This window comes from Podarcis cretensis, assembly GCF_951804945.1.
Source record: "Podarcis cretensis genome assembly, chromosome: 6".
NCBI lineage: Eukaryota > Metazoa > Chordata > Lepidosauria > Squamata > Lacertidae > Podarcis > Podarcis cretensis.
In genome coordinates, this window is record NC_137175.1 from 79314164 (window position 1) to 79338174 (window position 24011).

General features: G+C 43.4%; 1 protein-coding gene across 3 annotated transcripts in view; it reads right to left on the bottom strand.

The window, feature by feature from the left end:
- OLFM3 (olfactomedin 3) overlaps positions 1 to 24011 on the bottom strand; it is a 167258-nt gene that overhangs the window by 46150 nt on the left and 97097 nt on the right. Inside the window, exons 1-2 of one of the 3 annotated variants that reach the window (XM_079981547.1) lie at positions 8617 to 8704; positions 7294 to 7456 (exon numbers count right to left, since the gene is read on the bottom strand). The exons of 1 other annotated variant lie outside the window; for it this stretch is intronic. Coding sequence is in view for 1 of the 2 variants with exons in the window: in XM_079981545.1 (XP_079837671.1) it covers positions 8617 to 8787 (171 nt within the window). In the remaining variant the exon portion in view is untranslated. Of the gene's footprint in view, positions 1 to 7293; positions 7457 to 8616; positions 8970 to 24011 lie in introns of those variants that run through there. One more of the 3 variants, XM_079981545.1, reaches the window with a different exon arrangement.

A 24011-nucleotide genomic window follows, 5' to 3' on the forward strand; every position in this document is an offset into this window, starting at 1 on the left:
TCATGAGGTGGCCAAAGTATTGGAGTCTCAGCTTCAGGATCTGTCCTTCCAGTGAGCACTCAGGGCTGATTTCCTTAAGAATGGATAGGTTTGATCTTCTTGCAGTCCATGGGACTCTCAAGAGTCTCCTCCAGCACCATAATTCAAAAGCATCAATTCTTCGGTGATCAGCCTTCTTTATGGTCCAGCTCTCACTTCCATACATCACTACTGGGAATACCATAGCTTTAACTATAGGCAAGCAGTAAAGGAAGGAACTTTCTCAAGCCGGTGGAAGGCCACCGTTAATGTACAGTGGACTGTGTTCACATTTGGGAATTGCAAATGGTGAAGGCTACACAAATATATCAGTTAGTAGCCAAATGGTGCTGTGGGAAGACTGTGATTTGTGGCCTGCCTCCATTTTGCTTTCAGCGGTGTTATATTTAAGTCATCCAAAAGTCCCGATATCGTGGTGTAAATAATTTTTTATTTATTTTGCAGAACTGATTATGGTTCTGCTAAGCCACAGAGAGAAGGAACACACAGGTTGCCACCCCTGGCCACTAGAAGCTGGGTTTCCTGCTCAGCACCCTTTTAGCTTCTGAAGTTCTGCCAGGAACCTTGTCTGTACTTTACAGTCACATCGCCAAGAAAACAAATTCTGAGCAAGCGCTGTTTTGGAAGCGTGATCATACACAGCAGTAAAGCAGGTAAGTAGAGCCCCTACCCCACCCTCAAAGCCACCTCACGTGTGACATTTTCAAAAGGTGCACGGAAGACATTGTTGTTTGATATGTACACCCACAAAAGTAATGTGTGAATGCAATAAAAAAACTGTTTGCAACATGCAGGCGCGTCAATCAGGGAGCCTTGTTTGGCTGCAGGTCCCTGTTGAGTGCATGTTTGGTGGCAACCCTGGGTTTGCTGCCATGTCATGTATGAAATATCACCGGAGAGAAAGGAATTGGCTGCAAGACCCCTGTACTCTGACTAGCAGCAGCTGAAAGGGGGGCTGTGCCACTCAGCTGCCTCAAGCCACCCAGAGTGGCTGGGGAAACCCAGCCAGATGGGCAGGGTATAATAATAATAATAATAATAATAATAATAATAATAATAATAATAAACTGGAGGTGCCAGATATTGATATGTGGACCTTCTTCAGGCAGAGCTTGTGTTCTGCAACTGGGCTGTGCCTCCTCCCCAGCTCCACTGCTGAGTAATCAAGGGATGATCAATCAGGTGATAAACACGAATTTGTGACCAATCCCAACATATGCTCATGTTGTATCCATGTCTCATTCACATTTGCGCCATTCTCCGAGCTATTAAAACGTGGGTTGCTTATTTATTTATGACACTTATCTACCACCTTGCTGCCAAAGCACTTAAGGCAGTTTATATTTTATAATAATGACTCAGTAATGGATCACAATCTTGCTGTGGCATTGGCACATCTGAGGCATGGGATGGGGAGCTCTGGTGCTGGTTCCCGCACAGAACGAATAAGCAAACAGTTTGAGGGTGAGTAACAAACTCAACTGCAGATGTAAAGTTACTGAAAAGCTAACGAGGGGGGGGGGGAGAATTCTCACAGGTCTAAGCTAGACTTACTCTTGCTAAGCAACAGCTTTGGACCCAGGAACTATGGGTAAAAATTCTTGCTCAGCATTAGACTCAGTTGGGCATCTTTTGGCCTCAGTTTCACATTTGGAAACTGGGTCACCATTATTGTACAGATGAGGCTAAGAGATAGGACAACTACATATCACATACAAATCAAAGAACATACTGTGGTGATGTTTATTCGACCCAAAACTAATATTCATATCACAATCCTATACAAGCCTATTCAGAAGTAAGTTCCATGGAGGTCAGAGAGACTTATTCCCAGTTTATGGAGCAATCTGAACTCTGGGAAGCCAGCATAATTTAAAGTGGCTTAAGATACGACAGCATAAAGTATACCAGATCCAAACTCCATTCAGATATGAGGCTATTGCTAACTGAGCTGGTGTAAGCCCAGCAGAGGGAAAACTAAAATAGAATTTAACTTATGCCACCCATTTTGCTGGATTATCAGGTCATGCGATTGAGCTAGGAATTAGGATCCAGCATAAGTGTATCCCTGCCCCCAGTTTGACGCCTGTCACACTGCAGAATGCCTCTTTTTTTTTGGGGGGGGGAGGGAGACTAATACAAGCCTCAGCTGAGCTAGCTTCAGATGAGCCAGGGTTGGGGGAGTCAGTCTTACACTGAACCAGAGATTCACTACATCCTAACTCACTTATTCCTTGGAGAACCTTGGGTTTGGATTGCCTCCTAAGTGTATATAGGATTGCAGCTTTCTTATTAATTTATACAGGGTAATCTATGTAGCTGGGACGCAGGTGGCGCTGTGGGTTAAAGCCTCGGCGCCTAGGACTTGCCGATTGAAAGGTTGGCGGTTCGAATCCCTGCGGCGGGGTGCGCTCCCGCTGCTCGGTCCCAGCGCCTGCCAACCTAGCAGTTCGAAAGCACCTCCGGGTGCAAGTAGATAAATAGGGACCACTTACCAGCGGGAAGGTAAATGGCGTTTCCGTGTGCGGCTCTGGCTTGCCAGAGCAGCGATGTCACGCTGGCCACGTGACCCGGAAGTGTCTCCGGACAGCGCTGGCCCCTGGCCTCTTAAGTGAGATGGGCGCACAACCCCAGAGTCTGTCAAGACTGGCCCATTCGGGCAGGGGTACCTTTACCTTTACCTAATCTATGTAGCTAATGGAGTGAACCCCCATCGTTCAGCCCAGATACTGAGATCCAGCTCTGGGGGCCTTCTGGTAGTTTCCTCACTGCAAAAAGTGAGGTGACAGGGAACCAGGAAGAGGGCCTTCTCAGCAGCTGTGTCTGCCCTGTGGAACACCCTCCTATCATATGTTAAGGAAATAAACAACTTTTAGAAGACATCTGAAGACAGCCCTGTAGAAGGAAGTTTTCAATATTTTGATGTCTTGCTGTGTGTTAATTTGTTGGAAGCTGCCCAGAGTGGCTGGGGCAACAGTCAGAAGGGTGGCATAATAGTAGTAGTAGTAGTAGTAGTAATAATAATAATAATAATAATAATAATAATAATAATAATAATAATGCTGAACAGGATAGCATAAGCAGAATGGGAAAGTTCCTTTCCCTGAAGGTATGACAGTCTACATTTAGACAGTGAGGGAGACAATAAATAGGACGAGAAGAAGGATGGATTCTCAAAACCTTCCCTAAACCCGAAGGGCATCAAGCATATTATGTATGAGATATGATGTGCTGGAAGAGTCCTCAGCATGTTGCATGCTGAACTAGTGCTATTCTAAAAGTAATCACTACAAGACATTTTTTAAAATAACTTCCTGTTCATCTGATGCATATTTAGCACAAAGAAAATTCCTTAGGCACAGTGGAAGGGCATTGTGATTGGCTACCCAGGCTTAAATGATTGATGATATTAGGCTATATTTAGGCCGCAGTGCTCGTGTGCCTTCTGTTTTTCCTTTATTATTTCCGGCATCTTTTGTGATTTTAGAAGGGCTGTCGTTCCTAGGAGAAATGGCACAGCAACAAACAGGTAAAACTGGATTTTCATTTTCGAAAAGCACTGATGCACTTGTTTTGCATCAAAGAGCCATGGCTCATTGGCAGAGCATCTTGTTTGCATGCAGAAGATATTCAGGTTGAATACCTGGTATGTCCAGGTGGGACTGCCTGAAACCCTGCAGAACTTCTTCCAGTCTGGGTAGACAATACTGAGCTAGCTGCCCTCATCACCACACCTAACAAAAACTAACAAAAGCCACAGGTGGGTCTCCTGCAAATGCAGGTTTGCTGCTTGCTGGTCTGAGAAAAATCAAGGAAGCTGGGGGAAATCTCTCTTCATGCAAAGGAAAAAAGGATGCCTGCAAATCTTTAGGGCTGGACACACTGCAGGAAACAGAGTTATGAACAAGTAGGTCCCTGCCCCCAAATAGATTACATCCTAAAAATTAGCAGCTGGAAAAACTACAGAGGTAGAGTAAGAACTGCTAAAGGTAGTAAGTGATGAATGAGAACAAATGGGGTGAGCTTCCTCTCCATGCAAGTTCATGTTGGATTACCAACAGAGCCAAATTATTTCTGAACTAGGCTGATTTCCTGAGCAAATCCAACATTTCGAAAAGCAGAATACCATTCCCCCTCAAATCTCCAGAATGGCCCTCCTTGCTAGCTGAGACCTTCCAAACAACTTATTCCTTCCCCTTACATTAACAGCTAGTTGTGGGGGTTGTGGACATCAGGGAAAGGATGGAGGAACTTGTCTCCCTTTCCCTCCTTTCTTCATGTGATGCTATGCTGCTGCCAACCACTATGTCTTTAAGGGAGGATGGGGGAAGAGTGTTTTGGTTATCAGGATAAGGTGGAGGAGGATGGAGATCAGGGCTGGGTATTCTTCTCAGGCTTAGATTTCAGCCAGATCTGGAGCTTGCAATCTCACTTCTCTTTTGAGATGATATTTATGAAACTGCAGGTCCCAGATATGACAGACTGTGACATTATCTTTAGAGCTGACATAAAATGAAGGGGTTACACCAAAACAGGCAGGTTTTGAAGAAAGATCTGAAAGAAGACAGAAAGACTGCCATGTATATGTAGATATTATGGTGATGACTGTTATGTTTATTTCTGCAGTGTTGTCCATGCCCTTGATGCTTTGCCAGGAACTAAAGGAAGGCTGAGAAGTGGGGCATGAAAGATAAACTTCAGAGGGAAGTGGGGGAAGAGAGACAAGGGAAACAAACTAGCAGACGGAGGGGAAGAGAGTTGAGACGAGGGCAACATGAGATGAATGGGGGTGAATGAAGTTACTTTGCCTTTGTTTGAAGGGGTTTGGGGTTGCTGGTACAATGGATTAATAAAGCAGAATGCAGTATCAAAACTCACTGAAATATAAGTGAGAAGGACAAGAAGCCGAGAACAATTTGAGAGCTTTATTATTTATCTGAAACACGAGTACGATTCAGAATGCATGTAAAGCAATCTTGCTGCTAATTATATATCAAGTTGTTGTCATGGTTATTTAATTAAAATTTGTATACTGCCCTATACTCACAGGATAAAATCGCAATATAAAAACACAAAACACACAATCAAAATAAAAACAAGAACAACCCAATAACCCCCTGCAACACATTTTAAAAAGGGCATTGAATGTCAGTCAACCCAAGGCCTGGTTAAAGAGGAACATTTTTGCCTGGTGCCTAAAGATTTATAATGGGCCTATGGACCGTAATAAAGCTGTGTGTGTATAATGAAGGCGCCAGGCGAACTTCCCTGGGGAGAGCATTTCACAAGTTATGATTCATAGATGCAGTGGTGAAGGGTTATACGTTGATCTATTCAAATAGTGAATATGTGAGTACATTCTATATGTTGCATGTTCGTAATATAGATGCCAATGTACGTGTGTTGAGTGTGTGTGTGTGTGTGTGTATGTAGATATAAATACATAGTTGCAGAATAGCTTTACTCCAGCCAAGCTGTTTATGTTTCTCATTGTCTGATGATAACACGGTAACATGTTTTTAGTTGCAATTGCTGGAGTTCAGATCTCTAAGTGGAAAAATTTCCTGCACAGATTCCACTGAATTGAAAGCAGGAAGGATGACAACAATGAATGCAAAATTTCTATTGAAACAGCCTCATAGAAGACTGGCTACTCAATATATACTGGCCAGGTTTTTTGGGGGGTGGGGATGGGCATCAAATTCCATCAAGTTCAATAAAAGCAGCAACTGAAAAAAGGGAAAAAGAGAATATTTCTCCAGCCCAGTTGGGGAAATAATAAAGGAAAGTGGAGTTACTGCTCTTCCTTTATGATACAGTATGTGCAGCAAAATATCTGAAAAGGTACCAAGCTTCATAAAAAGACAACTCTCCGCTTCACATTTGATAGTTTACTTTGAGTTTATCTATGGCGGATTCATAATCACCACCCAGTGCCTTCTACATACAGAGAACATATTGCTAACTGGTCCACAGTAAGACAGACATGCTATTATTTCCTTATCATTCGCCTGAAGTATGAGGATTACATTACTGTTGTAGGGGCTGCTTCTGCAGGGATTGCTGAAAGGATGGAGGCGAAGTGCGTTGGAATGTGCCAAACAAATGCTAGCTGTGACCACAGATTATTTCTTGGGTCATAAGGTTTAGGACAGAGCGGTATAAATGTGTGATGTCTGGAGATATTGTGTGCCGGACACCCTACACAGACAAACAATAAAATACAAGCTGCTGAAGAAAGAAGGAAAGAAAAAAGAAGAGAGTGAGAAAAGAGTGACTAAGGGTTGGGATCCAAACTTTGTTTCTATCTGGGGAATGGAAACTCACCAGCCTACTCTAAAGTATATTGGCCCAGGTTCTGATCAGGTTGTCCTGACTTCTGTCTCTACATTTGTCTCTTAGATTCATCACAGGAGTCCTCTCACACAGTGGTACACAGTAGGACATTTTAGACTCAACTTAATGGTCCCTTTAGATGGCAAGGTATATCACTTTGCTTCCTTTACATGATCTCACACAGCCACCCTCTCTTTAAAGAGGAAGGAGTTTTGCTAGACTTACTTCAAAAGCCAACCTGCTGTGCTCTGTGGCCCTCTGTGCTCATTCTGTTGAATTTCTGCCCCCAACTACCTTCCTGATGCTACCACTGCTTTTAGGGTCTGGGAACAAGGCAGTTATACTTCAAGGCCTGCCCTTGGATCAAATTCCAAAAATTGTAAATTTTGAAATGAAGACAAATCATATATTAAAGCTAATTTATTGTAGGTTCTACCCTCTTCCTGGCTTCATATGTCTCCCAGTTTCTTTTTTTTGGGGGGGGGGAACCCTGATAAATCATCTGGATCTATTAATCTATCTAACATCCATCCTCAAACATGTTTGGACAACGCATATCACATCAACCTTGCAAGGCTGGTTGGGCTGAGATTGGTTCAAGGCCAGCCAGTTACTTTTGTGGCTAAGAAAGAATTTGAACTCAGATACCCTCTGTCTCCCAACGTATTCTTTACACCACACAGGTTTTCCAAATTTGCAAAAATTAATAATCTTAATCTTAATCATTCAACATATAACTGATGAAACAGTGACACTTCGTCCCCATCCTTCTAGCTGTAACCTTAACTAAACCCAATTAGTTTTTTTCATCTTACTGCAGTCAAATATAAGGACACACACACACACACAATGTATAGCCTCAATCCTTAACTCGATACAGCTCATTTGAGGTCTAAAGAGCTACATACACTAGTTTACCTTAGGTGAAGAGCTGATCCATCAAGTTTAGTAAGTCAAACTGGGTGCACGGTTCAGATAAACTCACATCTTCCCAGAGCCCCAGTACGTACAAAGGTGGGCAATAATTCATTTGTATTTCTTGAAAATAATCAGAATTGTCTGCCTTCTACCCACAGTCTCCCTGAAATCAATAGGGCTACATTAAAAGGTCTTTAAAAATAGCAAAACAAGGAGCCTCAATGAACAGCACTGGAAGCTAACTACTATAATTATCTTCCTCTGTTCACAGGCTTTTGGCAAATTCAACATCGATCAGTAAATTAATCACATCTTTTAGTTTTTAAGTGAAATTTAGCCCCAAGCTGTTCTTGCCCTGATATTTGATTGCAATTACACTGCATGTTAGCACAGGTATGGAGGAATGATTCCTCACAGATATTTAGTTTAAGTGCCCTCTCTTCAAACTTTCATTAGCTCCTCTCTCATCAAATGAGATGGCAAAGAACCCAGGGTTCACCCCTTCCACCAAGCTATTAAGCCAATATTAAGACCACAGAACGAGACAGATAAAAGCAATTTTGAACTGGCTGCTCTTATGCTGGAACAAAATTTCCTGGCATGCATCATATATGAACTGCAAGTAGTCATAAACGGGAGATTAAATCCATAAGGAAAAGTAGCAGAACATCAATAGCTGGTAAACTGGGAATAAGAATTGGCATTCTTTCCTCACCGAATTGCTTGCAAGTATGTGTTTGTTTTCTGGCCAACCGGTAAAACTCCTACTTTTAAAATATTATTTTGTGATATTTACATGCTGCATTGAAACCTGGCAGAAGCAGGAAGGGGGTGAGGAGGGAGAAATTATTCTGCTCTGCTGCATATGATAGTTTTTACAATAAAATAAACATAAAAATAGACAACTCTGACAGTCTAATCTATTTTACTCCACATAACCACGACAATATTTTTTTGTTTGTTTTGGGAATAATAATAATCCTGCATATGAAAACAACCCCAAACTCAACATCTAGAAACATCTTGCATATTGCATACAATACCCAGGGTTTTAAACAAGTATTCAACAAGCCCACTTCAAAACCTTCTCCTGCAAAGATCCTTTCCAGATGTTCTGAGGTTCTAGGGTCCAGCTCGCAACATACATCAATTAGGAGTCTGGGGAGGTTTCCTACTTGAAACAGATTTAAAAAGGAGATGAAAAACTTTACGAAGAAGGACTTCCCAGTCTCTTAAAAAAGAAAAAGAAATTGCTGAATGTCTCCCCCCCCCCACCCTAGCCCTCCTCCAAACGAAGCCTTTCAAGAGATTGCAGTTACTTACTAGAGTATTAGAAGTGGACAGCCTGGTGGTGTTTAGTCCTACCAGTGATGGGAGCGTTTGGGACATCCAGTTAGAAATCATTGCCATGGTACTAAGGACAGCACCAAGCTTGAGCAGTGGAGGACTCATTGCTGTGGAGGCTAATGAGTTTTCATAGTGACTGATTATCATCCTAGTGCAGGCTGGCACGGAGAGGCGTTCCTGCAGCTCACAACATCCTCAGCATGAAAGGGGATCAGCCTCCCCAGATTTAATCATCCACTAAAACACACATCCAGGCAGCCTCTCTCTCCCTCTCCCTCTCTTCCCCCCTCCAGTGCAGCTCCTAGTCTCCTTTCTTATATCACCACACACTAAAGCAGGCTGGCCACAGACACAGAATCCTTTTTATATGCCTGTAATTATTACAGCTTCCCTGTGGAGCGAAGGAAAGGGAGAGGGAGTGGGGGATGAGAGTGGAAGGTTCTAAGGAATCTGTTAAAATCTAGTTAGCTCAACCAGTGGGAGATGACTAACGGTGGCTAATAAAGCTGCAGCGCTCAGGACAGGCACCAGAAAAATAACCCGATACAGCTAGCTGATGGATATGCAAGAAAGCCTCTTCTGATTCACAGACAATTATTTGGGTGGGCATATAACCACTGGAGAAACTGTGAACTTATGGTCGAAAGTGGTCCCGAATGCTTCCCTGTGTAATCATTTAAGGGTGCTGGGTTCTGTGGGTCTGATTTCCAAATAAACAGGAATAGGGTCAGGCTGCATATTTGGCTCTGCCAATGATGGCAGATTTCATATGTGCACAAATGCATAATGTGCATATACAAACCCATGATGGAGAAGAAGGGATGGAAGGAGGAAGACTTGTACACCTAGGGTCCAATGAATCACACACCTGCAACACTTGTTGGCAGTTGACATTGGGCAAGTTGGACTCTTTATGCTGGTTTTAAATACAGGATGGGAAATGTAATGTACATAATTTCAAATGAGGACAAAGGGGTTACTGTAAAACCGGCTACCAAAACGTCTGCTTGTGATGTGGTGGAATAAGTGTTGTAACTTCCTTGCTATCTAGGACAGTCATAAATACTTGTATCTTTAGTCCTCACAGATAGCAATGAAGTCTAGGTATATGTAACTGCTTTCCCAATATTCTTTCCTTGCCTCTTCTATCGATATTTAGATGGTTTAGATTGTTATCTCCCTGGGGCAGAGATGCTATTTAGTTACATTTGTCTGTAAAATATTGTCTATCCAATGGCAACGTACAAATAAAACACATCATCATTGGCAACAACAACCCCATAATCAACCACAGTTTCCCATGATTTCCACAATTTTCTGTTGTGACTCATGATATCGCAATTTATCTAAGGAAACTATTGTACAAATAAAGAAGTTACCTAAGAACAATATTATAGATTTCTTATTTCCTAAGGGTGTAATAGGTTGGTCCCTGCGTATGAGAAAGTATTTCCTGCTAGCTTATCAGGACTCGCTTTTCCTCAGTCTTAGAATGAAGGCTCACCTGAGGCCACCTGGGCTAGAACAACCCTATAAAAAGATGCTGTTGGCAGGTAAAGGTTTTGAAATATCTACAACTGAAACTTCCATTGAGCTCAGTAGCAAAGCATGTTCCAAAGGCCTTGGGTTCAACCCCATGTGTCTCCAGGTAAGCCTCCTGTCTGAAACTCTGGAGAACTTCTGCCATTCAGTGCTGAGAGAGCTAAGCAAGGAAGACCAATGGTTTGACTTGGTATTTTGTCTCTTCTTTTATTTTGGCTGTGCTGCTCTTTGCTAATAGGTTTTCAGCTCCTATGAGATTTTTTCAGCTGCCCACATGACCACATGAATTTGAGGGTGGTTGCAGTTAGCTTGTTTATCTGTGCTGTTTTTGGATTTTATGATGTTATTTTTTGTGTATCTCTGCCTTTTATAAAGCGTGTTAAGCTATTAATTGGACATTGCCCAGGGAACCATGCAATGGCATGAGGAACAAATAAAAATAAAGCAGCTGCCTATGACCTTCTCTATCTCTTTGGTATCCCAGAATATTATCACCACATGAAATGCCTTAGTAACCAGCAGTATGTATGGGATTGGATCTTAAACGCCCTTAATTGGCAAAGAGTTCCATTTTAATAACGGATTGGATGTAAGTTGCTTCTGTGAAACTCTGTATGAAATTCAACTAACTTTTCCATATGCTCTATTTACTTTAGAGAAAGTAAAAGATAAAACACAAAAAGCTTGCTTCTGGCTCCAGTTCGCTGCAACCATCATCCAACCTGTTCACCAAGGCTCAGGTGAACATTACTACGACTTGGGCAGGGATGTCCATGTGATGAACATCTGAAGCATCCAATGTGTGTGGAAGGCCATTTACAAGCATCACATGGCTGCTTATGCATGCAGATCTTTCTTGCTGGCAAGTAGAGCCCACTGGAACTGGTAGGGCAGGAGGCAGGAAGACCAACAATATGTTGAGCCAGTGCCAATGGCAGGCAGAGACTTCCCCTGGCTGGTTGTGTGGGGACAGGCAGGCAGGATTGGCTGAAGACAGAATGAGGTTGGTAGGGAAGTGCCCCATTTGCCCTCAGGGACTAGCCTCCGTCATTTGTTACGAGTGAGACATTTGTTACTGAGAGCAATGAGGTCTGAAGGTGGGAGACTGGATATCACACAATGCTAAATAAATGGGATGAGTTGACAAAGTAAGATTGTGTGTGTGTGTGTGTGCGCGCGCGCATCAAATATGCTACTTTCAAAGTGAATATAAAAATGAGAGAATATTTGGCACAACCATCCTACGCACCCCCCTGAATCTGTGCTCCAAATGCAAACCAAAGCTCCTCTTTCCCCTTATGCATTTCAAATTATTTCAGCCTATCTCTTTGATTTAGCCAAGATGTACAGAAAAATCAATCAATGCCTATTTCAAAACACAGTGTGATCTGCTGTATAATTTTATGAGGGACTTGTAGGCTTGGCCACATATATACAAAATAGATCCCTCGTTTCTAAATATTGAATTCTTTCTTGGAAATACTGAGTTTGACGGAATATTATTTTGCAGAAAGTATTCTTGTGAAGTATGCCCTTGAAAATTGGCTAAGTTTTAGTCCACAGGCAAATGAGGGAAACCAAAATTCCATTTGAAATTTGTAGCTCTCTGCTCCATGGAAAATCACCAGCTAGCAGTTAATATAAAATATATGAACTAGAATATGCCTCGTAGCTACCTTACTACATGCAGAACGGCACTGGAAAGGCTGGCACTGCCACACAGTAAAATTTGCTGTAGTCAATATATGGAAACAGTGCATTTCCAATTGATTATAGGTGGATGCAGATATTCGTTATCAAATAGTAATTTATCACAGGGTGCATGTCTTTCTTTCTAAGATATATTCCTGGTTTAGTTCAAAGCAGCAGCAGAAGACATAGCTAGACTGTTCCTGGACTGCATCACTTCAGACTGCAAGTGGGGCAAATCACATTATTGAATACAAGGACGGGGAATCGTTGGCCCTCGGTGTTGCTGTACTGCAACTCCCATCATCCCCATACAGCATGGCCAATAGTCAGGGATGATGGGAATTGGAGTTCAACAACAGGTACCGAGCCACAGGTTCCCCACCCCAGATTTTGCATTTCCACGTTTAACAAGTTCTCCCCAAATCTACAAGCCTAGCCTTCTCACTAACAGGTAACTTTTGTATGTGCAGCAGGAATTTTAATTTAGTTTATTTATAACATGGAGGAGAACATCAATCACATGAGCTCCACAAGTGCGGTCCGAAACGCTACAGTCCAGGCACAATATCACTGCCTCATCTGAGTCTTCTTCAGCCCTCCTGCCAAGGATAAGGAGAATTTTACTTCTCATCAGATGCAGATGTCTAATTAAAATGTGGGGCAAGGTGCTCTTCCCATATCTGTCCTCTGATTTCCATTGCTGAAGTTGCTCTTCGGACTTACTGTGGTGGGCATGGAACGGCTTGATAAGCTGGCTTTCTGTATCATCTTACCAAGGGTCGAGTAGGACCCTCGTACCTATGGGACCGCCTCTCCTAGTATGTCCCACTGAGGACCTAACGGTCTTCAAATAAAAACATCTTGGAGATCCTGGGCCACAGGGAGGTTGGGTTGGCCTCAACCAGAGCCAGGGCTTTTCCGGCCATGGCCCTGATCTGGTAGAACCCTCTGTCACAAGAGACTAGGGCCCTGCGGGACTTGACATCTTTCCACAGGGCCTGCAAGACAGAGCTGTTCCACCAGGCCTTTGACCAAGGCACAGTCTGACCCTCTCTCTCCTTCTGTAATCTTCATAGAACTCTAGCCCAATGGTTGCCATTAATTTGATTCTGAACTGATTTTAGAATGTATTTCAATTAATTGATTGTGATTTTATGTAAATTGTGCTATTTTTACTGTTGTTAGCCGCTCTGAGCCCGGCTTTGGCTGGGGAGGGCGGGATATAAATAAATTATTATTATTATTATTATTATTATTATTATTATTATTAATAATAATAATAATTGCTGGTGCAGAAGTGTGAGAAAACAGTTCTTCAGGTCCACTAAACCAGAACCAGCACCTGTTTTGGCTCCTCATTGATTCCCACCCCTTCTGGCCCAGCATTCCAAGCCACACCAGGTGGCTGAGTCTAGCTGCCATTCTGATTTCAGACAATGCCCCTAGAGTGGCATCATTCCTGGACATTGGTGATACCCAGCCACCTTCTACTGCCTGCTCCTTCCTGTACTGCTTCCAGGAAGCCCACTAGAGGAAGGGCCCCATCAGCAGGTGGACACTGTGCTCAGGGCCCTTGCAGACTGGAGGCAACCCTGAAACCAACTTTCCAGCCATCCAGCTATGTGAATGAACACATGTGGCTATTATTGAAGTGATAACTTGGTACTGGTTGCAGGTGGCACGGTGGGGGCAGCAGGGCTCACCCGGGCTCCAGGGAGTTGAGTCACTGCCTCTTGCCAGAATGGAGAAGCAAAGTCGCAGGGAGGTTGGCCTGGTGAAGATATTGTGGCAGGAGCACCAGATTAGCTCTGCCAGTGAGCCTCTAAGCTCTGGAGATGTCACCAGAAAATGGTCCGCTTCTTTTCAAGCCTAGAGGGGCTAGAAATTTGTTTCTTTAAAAGTAAAGACAAGCTTTGGTGGTTGCTGTGTGCTACATCCAATGGCCACAAGCTGCCTTAATTGAAACTGCTCTCTTTCCAGAAGCTCTGGTTTAGCCCTACCTGTGTTTTTGTGCTTCATTTCTTCTGATAATCTCAAGCCACACAAAGGAACAGGTGTAGAAATACTGTGATGCTTTGAGATATAACTAAACTCCTCCTCCAGTGTTGTCCTCAAACCACTTAAGAACCTAAGAAGAGCTTTCTGGAACAGGACAATGACCCCTCTAGTTCAGCATCCCGTAGTCAAGGAAATGGCCAAAACCATCCCTCAGGTTCCTCTCAGGCAGGGAATACAATAAGAAACGCAACCAAGATTCCAGAAAGACAATACCTTTAACTAACTTCACTGCAGTAAAGGACAGTCCCGTAAGTGATGGGTACTGCAACGATCACAGGTTTCACACAGTTTATGTACCTTTTACAAACAGTATAAAAGGTAAAGGGACCCCTGACTGTTAGGTCCAGTCATGGATGACTCTGGGGTTGTGGTGCTCATCTCGCTTTACTGGCCTCCAAATCATCTGGTCAGCATGACTAAGCCACTTCTGGTGAACCAGAGCAGCGCACAGAAATGCCACTTACCTTCCCGCTGGAGTGGTACCTATTTATCTACTTGCACTTTGACGTGCTTTCAAACTGCTAGGTTGGCAGGAGCAGGGACCAAGTAATGGGAGCTCACCTTGTCGTGGGGATTCGAACTGCAGACCTTCTGATTGACAAGCCCTAGACCACAGCGCCACCCGCGTCCCTACAAACAGCATACATCAGGCTAATTACACAACTACTTTCACATTGTTCATTCCATGTCAGCCAACAACATTACAAGTCATCCCAGTACAATAAATTAACAATAGTAACAGTAACAACAAAGAAAAGCACAAAGGTTAATCATTAAACTTAAATAAACAGAACCTTCAACTTCCTTGCCTCTAATATGCATAGTACAAAATTAGTGAAGGCCTCTATACCTCTTCTATAATCAGGTTCAAGCTAACTAATACTTAGCAAATATCAATGCAGAGCTTTTTATTTTTGCTGGAACTCAACAGAACTCAGTTCTGACACCTCTCAAGTAGGCGCCATTGCCATTCTAAGAGAACAAGGGTGAGTTTCAGTACCTCTTTTTTCTAGAAAAATAGCACTGTACGTATGAAAGTATTTCAAGCAACAAGAATATATGTTCGTGCATTGTACCTGAAATATCAACATCCCTTAATGACTTTTATTGCTAGGCCTATTCACTACCTTATTAGCTCATTCACTACCATTTGCCCATCGCGTTGTATCTGCAGTATGCAGGGAACTGAATCAACAACTCTTTACCCATCAGTGCATCAGCATAAGGGCAAAAGAAAAAAAGCAAACATCCTCAGACTTTGTCCTGAGCAAGGTCAATCCAATACTTTTCATTGCTTGTGTTTCATGTGTACACTATCCTAGGGGCTTTTAAGGTAAGTTGGGGAGCAATAACAAAGGGTAAAGCATGTTTTCCTTCACACTTTTCTCACAGCCTACCAAGTACCCATGGGAAATCCACAAGCAGAATATGAGTGCAACATCCTGCACCTCTCAGCAACTGGTATTCAGAGGCATAATAATAATAATAATAATAATAACAACAACAACAACAACAACAACAACAACAATAATAATTTAAACAACAACAACAACAACAACAACAACAACAACAATAATAATTTATACCCCTCCTATCTGGCTGGGCTTCCCCAGCCACTCTGGGCAGCTTCCAACAAAATATTAAAATACAGTAATGCATCAAACATTAAAAGCTTCCCTAAACATGGCTGCCTTCAGATGTCTTCTAAAAGTCTGGTAGTTGTTGTTCTCTTTGAGATCTCTTTGAGAGAAGGCCCTCTGCCTGGTTCCCTGTAACTTGGCTTCTCTCAGTGAGGGAACCGCCAGAAGGCCCTCAGCGCTGGACCTCAGTGTCCAGGTAGAATGATGGGTGTGGAGACGCTCCTTCAGACATACTGGACCAAGGCCGTTTAGGGCTTTAAAGGTCAGCACCAACACTTTTAAGGCTATCAACACTTTAAGGCCATCAACTCAGTGCTGAGAAGATGAGAGGAAATCTATCTCTCAAGGAGGGTATTGCCACAAGAACAATGCCATCAGAACAGCCCTATCCCTAAAATGGTGGTGGGTAGGGAAACCTGGAGAAGGAGATGATGAAGGAACGGACAAGTCCCCATGGCAGTAGGCAGTCTTCCTTCAGACACTGCAGCCTCAAGTAACTTATAGCTTTCTAGATCCTAGTAGACAGCATCTTTTAGTCTACTAAGAAATGAACTGGGGACCAACTGGAATTCTTTAGATACTGGAAGAACGTTTCCTGGCTGGACATAGCCCCATTTAACAACCAGGCTGCATATTCTGGAAATGGCTGGGGAAAAACAACAACAGCACCCAAACAAAAAATCTGAGGTGGAGGAAGTACAAAAAAAGGCGTTGGAACATAATTTGAAATCTAAAAAGCCATGGGCAAATGGTGTGATTCGGCCTAGAAGCCTCTGTGGTGATTAGCTCAAGATATATTACCCAAGGGTGTGTTCTAGTAGCCCCCAGGAGCAAGCAGCTATTTCAACATTACCGGGAGATGGAATGCTTTAAATTCTGCCCTGCCACCGACTCCCTCAGTGATCTCTGTAGGAGAGCTAACCTTATAAAACGTGGTAGAAGCAGCACATCCAACTCAGTCTGAATGCCGGGAGGATTAATTAGTCAGTGTTTGTAAAGACTATAGAAGATGAAAAGAGCCATATATCTGTACTAACCTGGGGCTATATGAGTGGTATGAAGCCAAATTAGAATTTGGGCCTCTTTTGTCAGGCATTTGTTTGAGTTGGAGAGGTTTAAAAAGTTGCTGTAACTTATTTTAAAAGAGAGAAAAAAGATCGGTGTCTACGCTCACTCCCTCTGACAAAGAATTTATGGTGAGCCAGAGCCTTGCTCTGAGGGGAAATGGGGAAGCTGGCAGCAGTAAAATGAGAAAAAATGCCTCAACATGTAAAACTATATTACATTTATATATATATATCTCATTCGCAGCTGAAGCAAAATAAATAACTGGGAGCCGTTGGTGCAATACACAAAGTGAGCTTTAATAACTCGCTACTGTTGCTGACATGCATCCACCTTTTCTTTTCTAACCTGTCAGTGTGTCAGATGGAAATTTCCACACAGGCAGAGTCTGATGTGCTGCAGAATAAAGAGAGTTCGCCTAGGCCTGGTGGATTGATTCTCCTGCAGACAAAGCAGGCAACTGGGGTTTTGCTTTCTTGAGAAAAACAACAGTTTCCTAAACCACCAGGGACAATAACCAAAGGATGTGCTGCAGAACCATGCGAGAGCATAAGCAAATCATATCCATGTGAGCGACAGGCAAAAATCACCCAGCTCTTTTGTTCAGACGAAAGGCAAACAAGTTCCACATCATCTGGGCCAGTCTAGGACCTCTACTTAAGCCACTATTGTAGCAGAAAGTGTGAGTGGACCCATCTCCACGTTCATGAGATAAGACATGACTGAAGCCTTGAGCATCTCATTATATATTATGCAGTCAGACTTAGTTGAGACACCAGACTAGGCAAAATATCCCATTCTAACAACCTTCTGGCCTCACCTCTCTCAGCTAACTCTCTGTGTGCCCTTGAGGTGGTTCCTTCAGGTTGCTGCCCTGAGTGAAGGATCCACCGGCAGATGTATTTTGGAGTGTCTAAAAGGGGAGCATCTACCTCTGAAGCCTCTACCTCTGCTTGACTCACATGTGCTCTCCTCCTCAATTCGAGTCTCACTTGACCCTTTTTATATCCCTCCCTCCACTCCAATGACACAGTCAAGGATCTGCTCCTCACTCCTCACCTTCTCCCCTTACTGCAGTTGGAGCTCAACTTACAGCCTATGGATGCTCCCGAATGGCGTCGTGCTCAGATGTACCCCGCTGCAGCCAAAGGTAGAGATGCATGGTAAAAGATTGTTGAGTTGGCTGCTGGAAGTTAGTGGCACAAGCACATTGACATTCTCTGTTTTGCCTGGATTAGCTTTCCATGTTGCTTTAGGCGAGCTTTGCAGACAAATCTGACTTCCACTGACTTTTATCTGGGGTGGTAGAGGAGCAAGTAAGCGTAAAACCCTCACTTGACCTCACACCAGATATAAACCTGGGGTTCAAGTCTCAAGTGCAAAGGTTCTTTGGTTCACATGGTTTGAATATTATTTTGCTTTTGCTTTTTGGTTTACATTGGTGTGTCTACTTGCATTATGTCATGAAGAGAAGGAAGGAAGGAAGGAAGGAAGGAAGGAAGGAAGGAAGGAAGGAAGGAAGGAAGGGGCTTAACAATTAAAATGCTTAGTTCACTAGCTAAAGCAAGGGAAGGTGCTTCCCAGGTTAATTGGAAACTAAGACAATCTTTGGACTTTGCTAAGACAGAGCTGAAGACTTCAGTGCTATGCAAATGGGCTAGAGGAGCTATGCAGTATCCCCTAGAGTATTCTGCATGAACACACACCGCTAATTATCCAGGAGACTAGTTGCAAATGCATGTGCACAAAACTAATTATAAAACTTTATAAAAGATTGTTCTATGAAAGACATGCCAGCAAAAGGAGAGAGTGTTACAGCTAGGCAAGTGGGTGGGTGGGGAAATGTTTCTTGGGACACATTTTGCTGCAAACCTACCTGACAGGCACTTCTAGAGACAATAAGCAAACCGAAATACAGTTATTCTATGAAATTCACACTTCTCTGAATTTTGTGATGACCATGCATACAAAATGCATTCATTAGCGAAAGTAGCATTTAAAAAAGAGAGAATTGTGTCATGGAGAATTGCTTGCAAAAAAATGTGTGTAGTAGGAAAAAATCACATACAAAAATGTTCATGTTAGACGAAATGTGCACATAAATGCTGACAAATTTACATGAGAACTAAAAAATAAAAAAGTTTGCCAACTGATGCAGAAAGTGGCAAATGGAACTTTGGGTTGGAACAAATAAGAAACAGAAAGGGACAGATTTGCTCACTCAGTTGCAGAGCAATCCTATGCATATCTACTAAAAAAGTGGACCATCTAAGTTCATTGAGGTTGACTCCCAGGCAAGTGTGCAGAGAACTGCAGCCTTATTGCATATATGAACCCTGAATCTGGACAAGTTCTAACAAAGCTGTAATGGGAAGAGAAAGTACTGAGTTCTCATCGCTATTGGATATTGCTATGGTTTGGGGGAAACATAAACTTTGGAGGAGTCTTGGGACTCTAGATTCCCAGAACTAATAATCTTACAGGGTGATGCTTAAAGAGGTAACTGGGTTTTGCAGAGCTATTTTGAGCACCTTCCACAATCTGTATGTTTTGATGTAATAAAGATGTAGGCTACGCCGCTAGAAAGCTTTGCATGGCTCATTGCAAAGCAGGGCCATTCTAAACTTGGCAGAAGAAGAAATAAAGGGTGGGATGGTAACACTGATTGTGCTCTTAAAACGATGAAGGTCTAAAGATAATGGCCAGGAATGGGGAGGGGAGGATTGAGAGAACCATGGATGTGGTTCTGTGAGCACAAGGCAGTTTTAGATTTGTTTTCATTGAACAGTAGCCTTAAGAACATACAAAGTGTCCTGCTGGATCAGCTCAATGGTCCATCTAGTCTGGCATTCTGTTATCACAGTGGCCAGCCAAATGCTTGTGGGAAAACCATTGGCAGGACCAAGCAAACCATTGGCAGGACCAAGCAAACCATTGGCAGGACCAAGCAAACTATTGGCAGGACCAGTGCTTCAGGGCTAGCAAACCTGGGTAGTCTCAGCACCTCAGAAAGTCCCCCTGCTGCTGACTTGAGACTCCACCAGTGCTGCTACTCCATGGCAAGATGATGAAGAAGAAGAGTTTGGATTTGATATCCCACTTTATCACTACCTGAAGGAGTTTCAAAGTGGCTAACGTTCTCCTTTCCCTTCCTCCCCCACAACAAACACTCTGTGAGGTGAGTGGGGCTGAGAGACTTCAGAGAAGTGTGACTAGCCCAAGGTCACCCAACAGTTGCATGTGGAGGAGCGGGGATGCGAACCCGGTTCACCAGATTACGAGTCTACCGCTCTTAACCACTACACCACACTGGTGTAGAGGAGGAAAAGAAAGGGTGAAGGTTGTCACCGGAGTGGGAGCTCATTCCTTGTCTGGGTCCCTCAAAACCTAGAGGTGGCTGCAAGGTGCTCCAAGAAGAAAACAAAGCCAGTCACTCCATTGGGCTAGCTAGCTCATGTCTCTCATGTGAATCTGAGTCGTTCCATGGATCCTGGCCAATTCAGTTTTTCTTCATTTTTAGAAATATAATTAAAGTGAGAAAGACTCCTACATACATAGAGGCTTGTTTCAGGAATGGAGGGAGAGCTTCCTAAGTGTACAAGCAGCCCAACAGTGCGACTCTGCTCTGTGAAAGCTTGTCAGGATTAACTCCCATTTCAGCAGCTGGAATGAAGCAGCCTTGGTGAAAAGCTTCTTGATCTCCTCTGCCCATTAAGCAAAGGGATGTTTCTCCCCTACAGGGCCACTTCCAAACATTGGTGGTGACTGAGGAGCTCAGAATCAGATGGAACAACATGCTGCAGCCTTCAGTAATTGGCACAGGCTGGAGTTGTGAAAACAGTGTGCAAGTGGAAGCTCAGTGTACAGAGTGCTCTAACAACCACATCTGCTTCAAATGTTTGGAAGCGCCTTGATGGAGTGCTCAGCAAGACGTGACATTAACCATGCAATTAAGTGACTGCATGAATGGATTTTTAAAAGCCATGGTGGCAGTGAACCCTTTGCTCCCTCAGCAGATCTGATCTCTGTTGGGTCCTCACAGCTGGTATTTGCACTGAGAGGAAAGATTCCATTGCCATTTTTAGTTTCAATCGGCATCAGAACCCCGGTTTATAAGTTGAGAGAGACCAAGAACTGGCTTGCACGCAACAGTAAGCCCAAGTATGGCTTAGTGCAAATGAATGAGCAGGCAGGGTATCGAAGAGGAGATTGTGGGCACTGTGATCCTCTCCTGATCCTCCTCCTGCTGCTATGAGCCACACCATGGTTTGGCATAGAATGCTAGCCAAACCCAGCCCCATGGTTTGTCTCACTCCAGACAAACCACAAGCTGTGATCCATGTTGGTCTTCAGCTTTCATTGCATATTTTGTCTAGTGAAGACAAACTCCAGATTCAGACAACACACCAAGCCACGCTATGGCTTATCTCACATCAGAACTTGGAGGAGGAGTGCAGCAACATGTGTTTTAAGTCAGGGCTTGGCTTTTTGACTCATCTCCCTGCTCAAAAACATAGTGAGCCAATTCCCCCTTGATAAAAAAATGTAGAACGATCGAAGAGAAGCCCTTTCCAAGGGGGTAGGTCTTGAACAAACCCAACAAAGGCCATTTTTAGGGCCCTTGTCAAGTACCAGATGACATATATTTACAAAATGTGAATTTATGTGTGATAGTGATACGGTTTACTCTGCACCTGACTAGGTAAGGAAGAGTTCAGGGGCAAATTCCAGCCAGGCAGAAAGAACTGCAGGAGGGTGTGAGGTATGGCTGGTAAGGGATTTGGCCTGGGGGAGAGAGTGTGGGCTCTGGAGAGTCTCAAGGGCCAGATAGACAGGCCTGGAGGGCCACATTTCCCCCCCAGGCCTGAGGTTCTCAATCCTTTGACATAAAAAGTTTCAATATTTTATTACTTATTATTCCCTTCTGGGACATAGCCTAAGCAAAACGGTACCCTGAACCATAGACAATCTAAAAACTATCTAAAATTAACAAAGGACAGATCATTTAGAAAAAGGTCCAGTTGAACCAAATAACAATGAGTAAGATAGCATTTACTACAGCTTTATTGGGCACGAAGTGAAAAGCAAACTGGACAATAAGTTACCAACATAAAGCAGCAAAACCACAAACTTTAAGGGCAATCCATCAATCTGCCAGTAAGAATTTCCCCAATTCATTCCCAACTTGAGCTGCTTTTTTATTATTATTTCAATACCTGGAAAACATATTTGGAGGCTAGCTCTGTGTTTCTGAGGCTCAGGCTGAAATCAATGGGATTTACTACTATATAAATTTGTTGACGGTTGAAATGAAAAAGGCAGAATTGTTAAGGGCAAGTTCATGCATACTGTGGTCTCTATGAGATCAACTCCAGACTACATGTGGCCATTGCTGGGATTGTGAAGAGCAGGGGTCAGCAAACATTTTCAGCAGGGGGCCGGTCCACTGTCCCTCAGACCTTGTGGGGGGCCAGACTATTTTTTTTGGGAAATGAACGAATTCCTATGCCCCACAAATAACCCAGAGATGCATTTTAAATAAAAGTAAACATTCCACTCATGTAAAAACATGCTGATTCCTTGACCGTCCGTGGGCCAGATTTAGAAGGCGATTGGTTCGAATGTGGGCCCCGGGCCTTAGTTTGCCTACCCATGGTGAAGAGTAATCATACAGAAGAACATACAACGCTATCGTAAAGCGAATCAGACCATTGGTTCATCTAGCCCAGGAGTCCTGCCTGCTTTGATTGGCAAGAACTCTCTGGCACAGATCCATCTCAGGAATTTTGAATCCTGGACCTCCTTCATGCAAGCCAAGTGCCCTCCTATGTCTGAGCTGGGGGAAGGAGCTCGGGTTCTTGCTCCCCTTTCAAAAGCAGCTTGAGGGACAATGAGGAGAACCTCCCTCCCCAACTCTAGTTCCTGCCAATCAGATGCCCCTCTCTTTCTGCTGCCTCCTTCAGTTGCCAACCCAAGCCTGATTCTGACAGCGCTTTGGGGATGCTGTCTCTCCACGCCCCCTTTCAACTAAACTTACCTAGGACTGTCTGGTACTCAGCAAGGTGTAATTGCATTCAGGCATGGGGAATATAACTCTGGGCTTTCTGCTAGCACTTCTGTTCTATTTTCTAATACTCCTTTCACACTGGGGCATTATAGAACTGTGGCTTTATGACCGGCAGCTCATGCTAACTTTCTTTCATACCGGTGAGCATGGTGTGACCCAACAAGGAATAATAATAATAATTTTTATTTATACCCCGCCCTCCCCAGCCAAGGCCGGGCTCAGGGCGGCTAACAAGCAATAATAAAAACAAGTTGAATGAATACAACTTAAAAACAAGATTAAAATACAACATTAAAATATTAAAATGCAGCCTCATCACAGGAGGAGAAAGGAAAAAGAAAAAAGAAAGGATGCCATTGAACAATGTTGCTATCCCCTCCTACCCACCATTTCACACATGCGTGCTTTTATACCCCCACAATTCCCCCATAAAAACGGCATGAAAAAACTCTAAGCCAGGATACCGCCCCAAATTTAATCAATTTTCAGGGTCACGTGGTCTGCAAACAAATCCCCCCCCCCCCCGGAATAAAATAGAATGGAAATGAACTCTGAACATGTGCTATATTCCATTAGTTTTCATGAACTGGCTTTTACGTCACATGAAAGCTGAAATATAACGCAGAAATTAACTGTCCGGGGAGCGTTGAGGAAAGGGAATAAAATGCCATGCGAACGCAGCCACGTATAGAATAATGGTTTCTCTCCCATGCTCTATTTAATATCCAATTTCCGATCCAATATCTTACTCTGTGTGTTTTTAAACTTATCTTAGCCAGTCGCTACTTCAGTAGTTGACAGTATTACCAGTTCAGCCCGAATTATTCATTGCACAGGAACACAGGAAGCTGCCTTATATTGAGTCAGACCTTAGGTCCATCTTGCTCAATATGGTCTACACTGACTGGCAGCAGCTGTCTAGGAATTCAAGCAGGGAGATGCAGGGAGTTGAACTTCAGACCTTTTGCTTGCAAGGCAGACACTCTACCACTGAGCCACAGTCCTTCCCTTAATTGCACTTTGGGTTAATTTGTTCCCCCACCTTCCTTCCAGACCCTTTTGGCTGCAGTCCTCATTTTTACATAGAGCTCTGCTGGCTTCAAATGCATCACAGGTCCAATTTAAATGTGATAGCATTTAAAAATAAATCATTACCCATACAGGGTTCCATATGGACACTGTCACGTCTAATCCAAGTTGCTGGCACCGAGATGTGCGGCATTTGCACACCACGTATCTGTGGCCCACGAGTACCCTGTCCCTTGCATGCTGCTATTAAACAAGTAGACATGGCAACCAAATTTAGG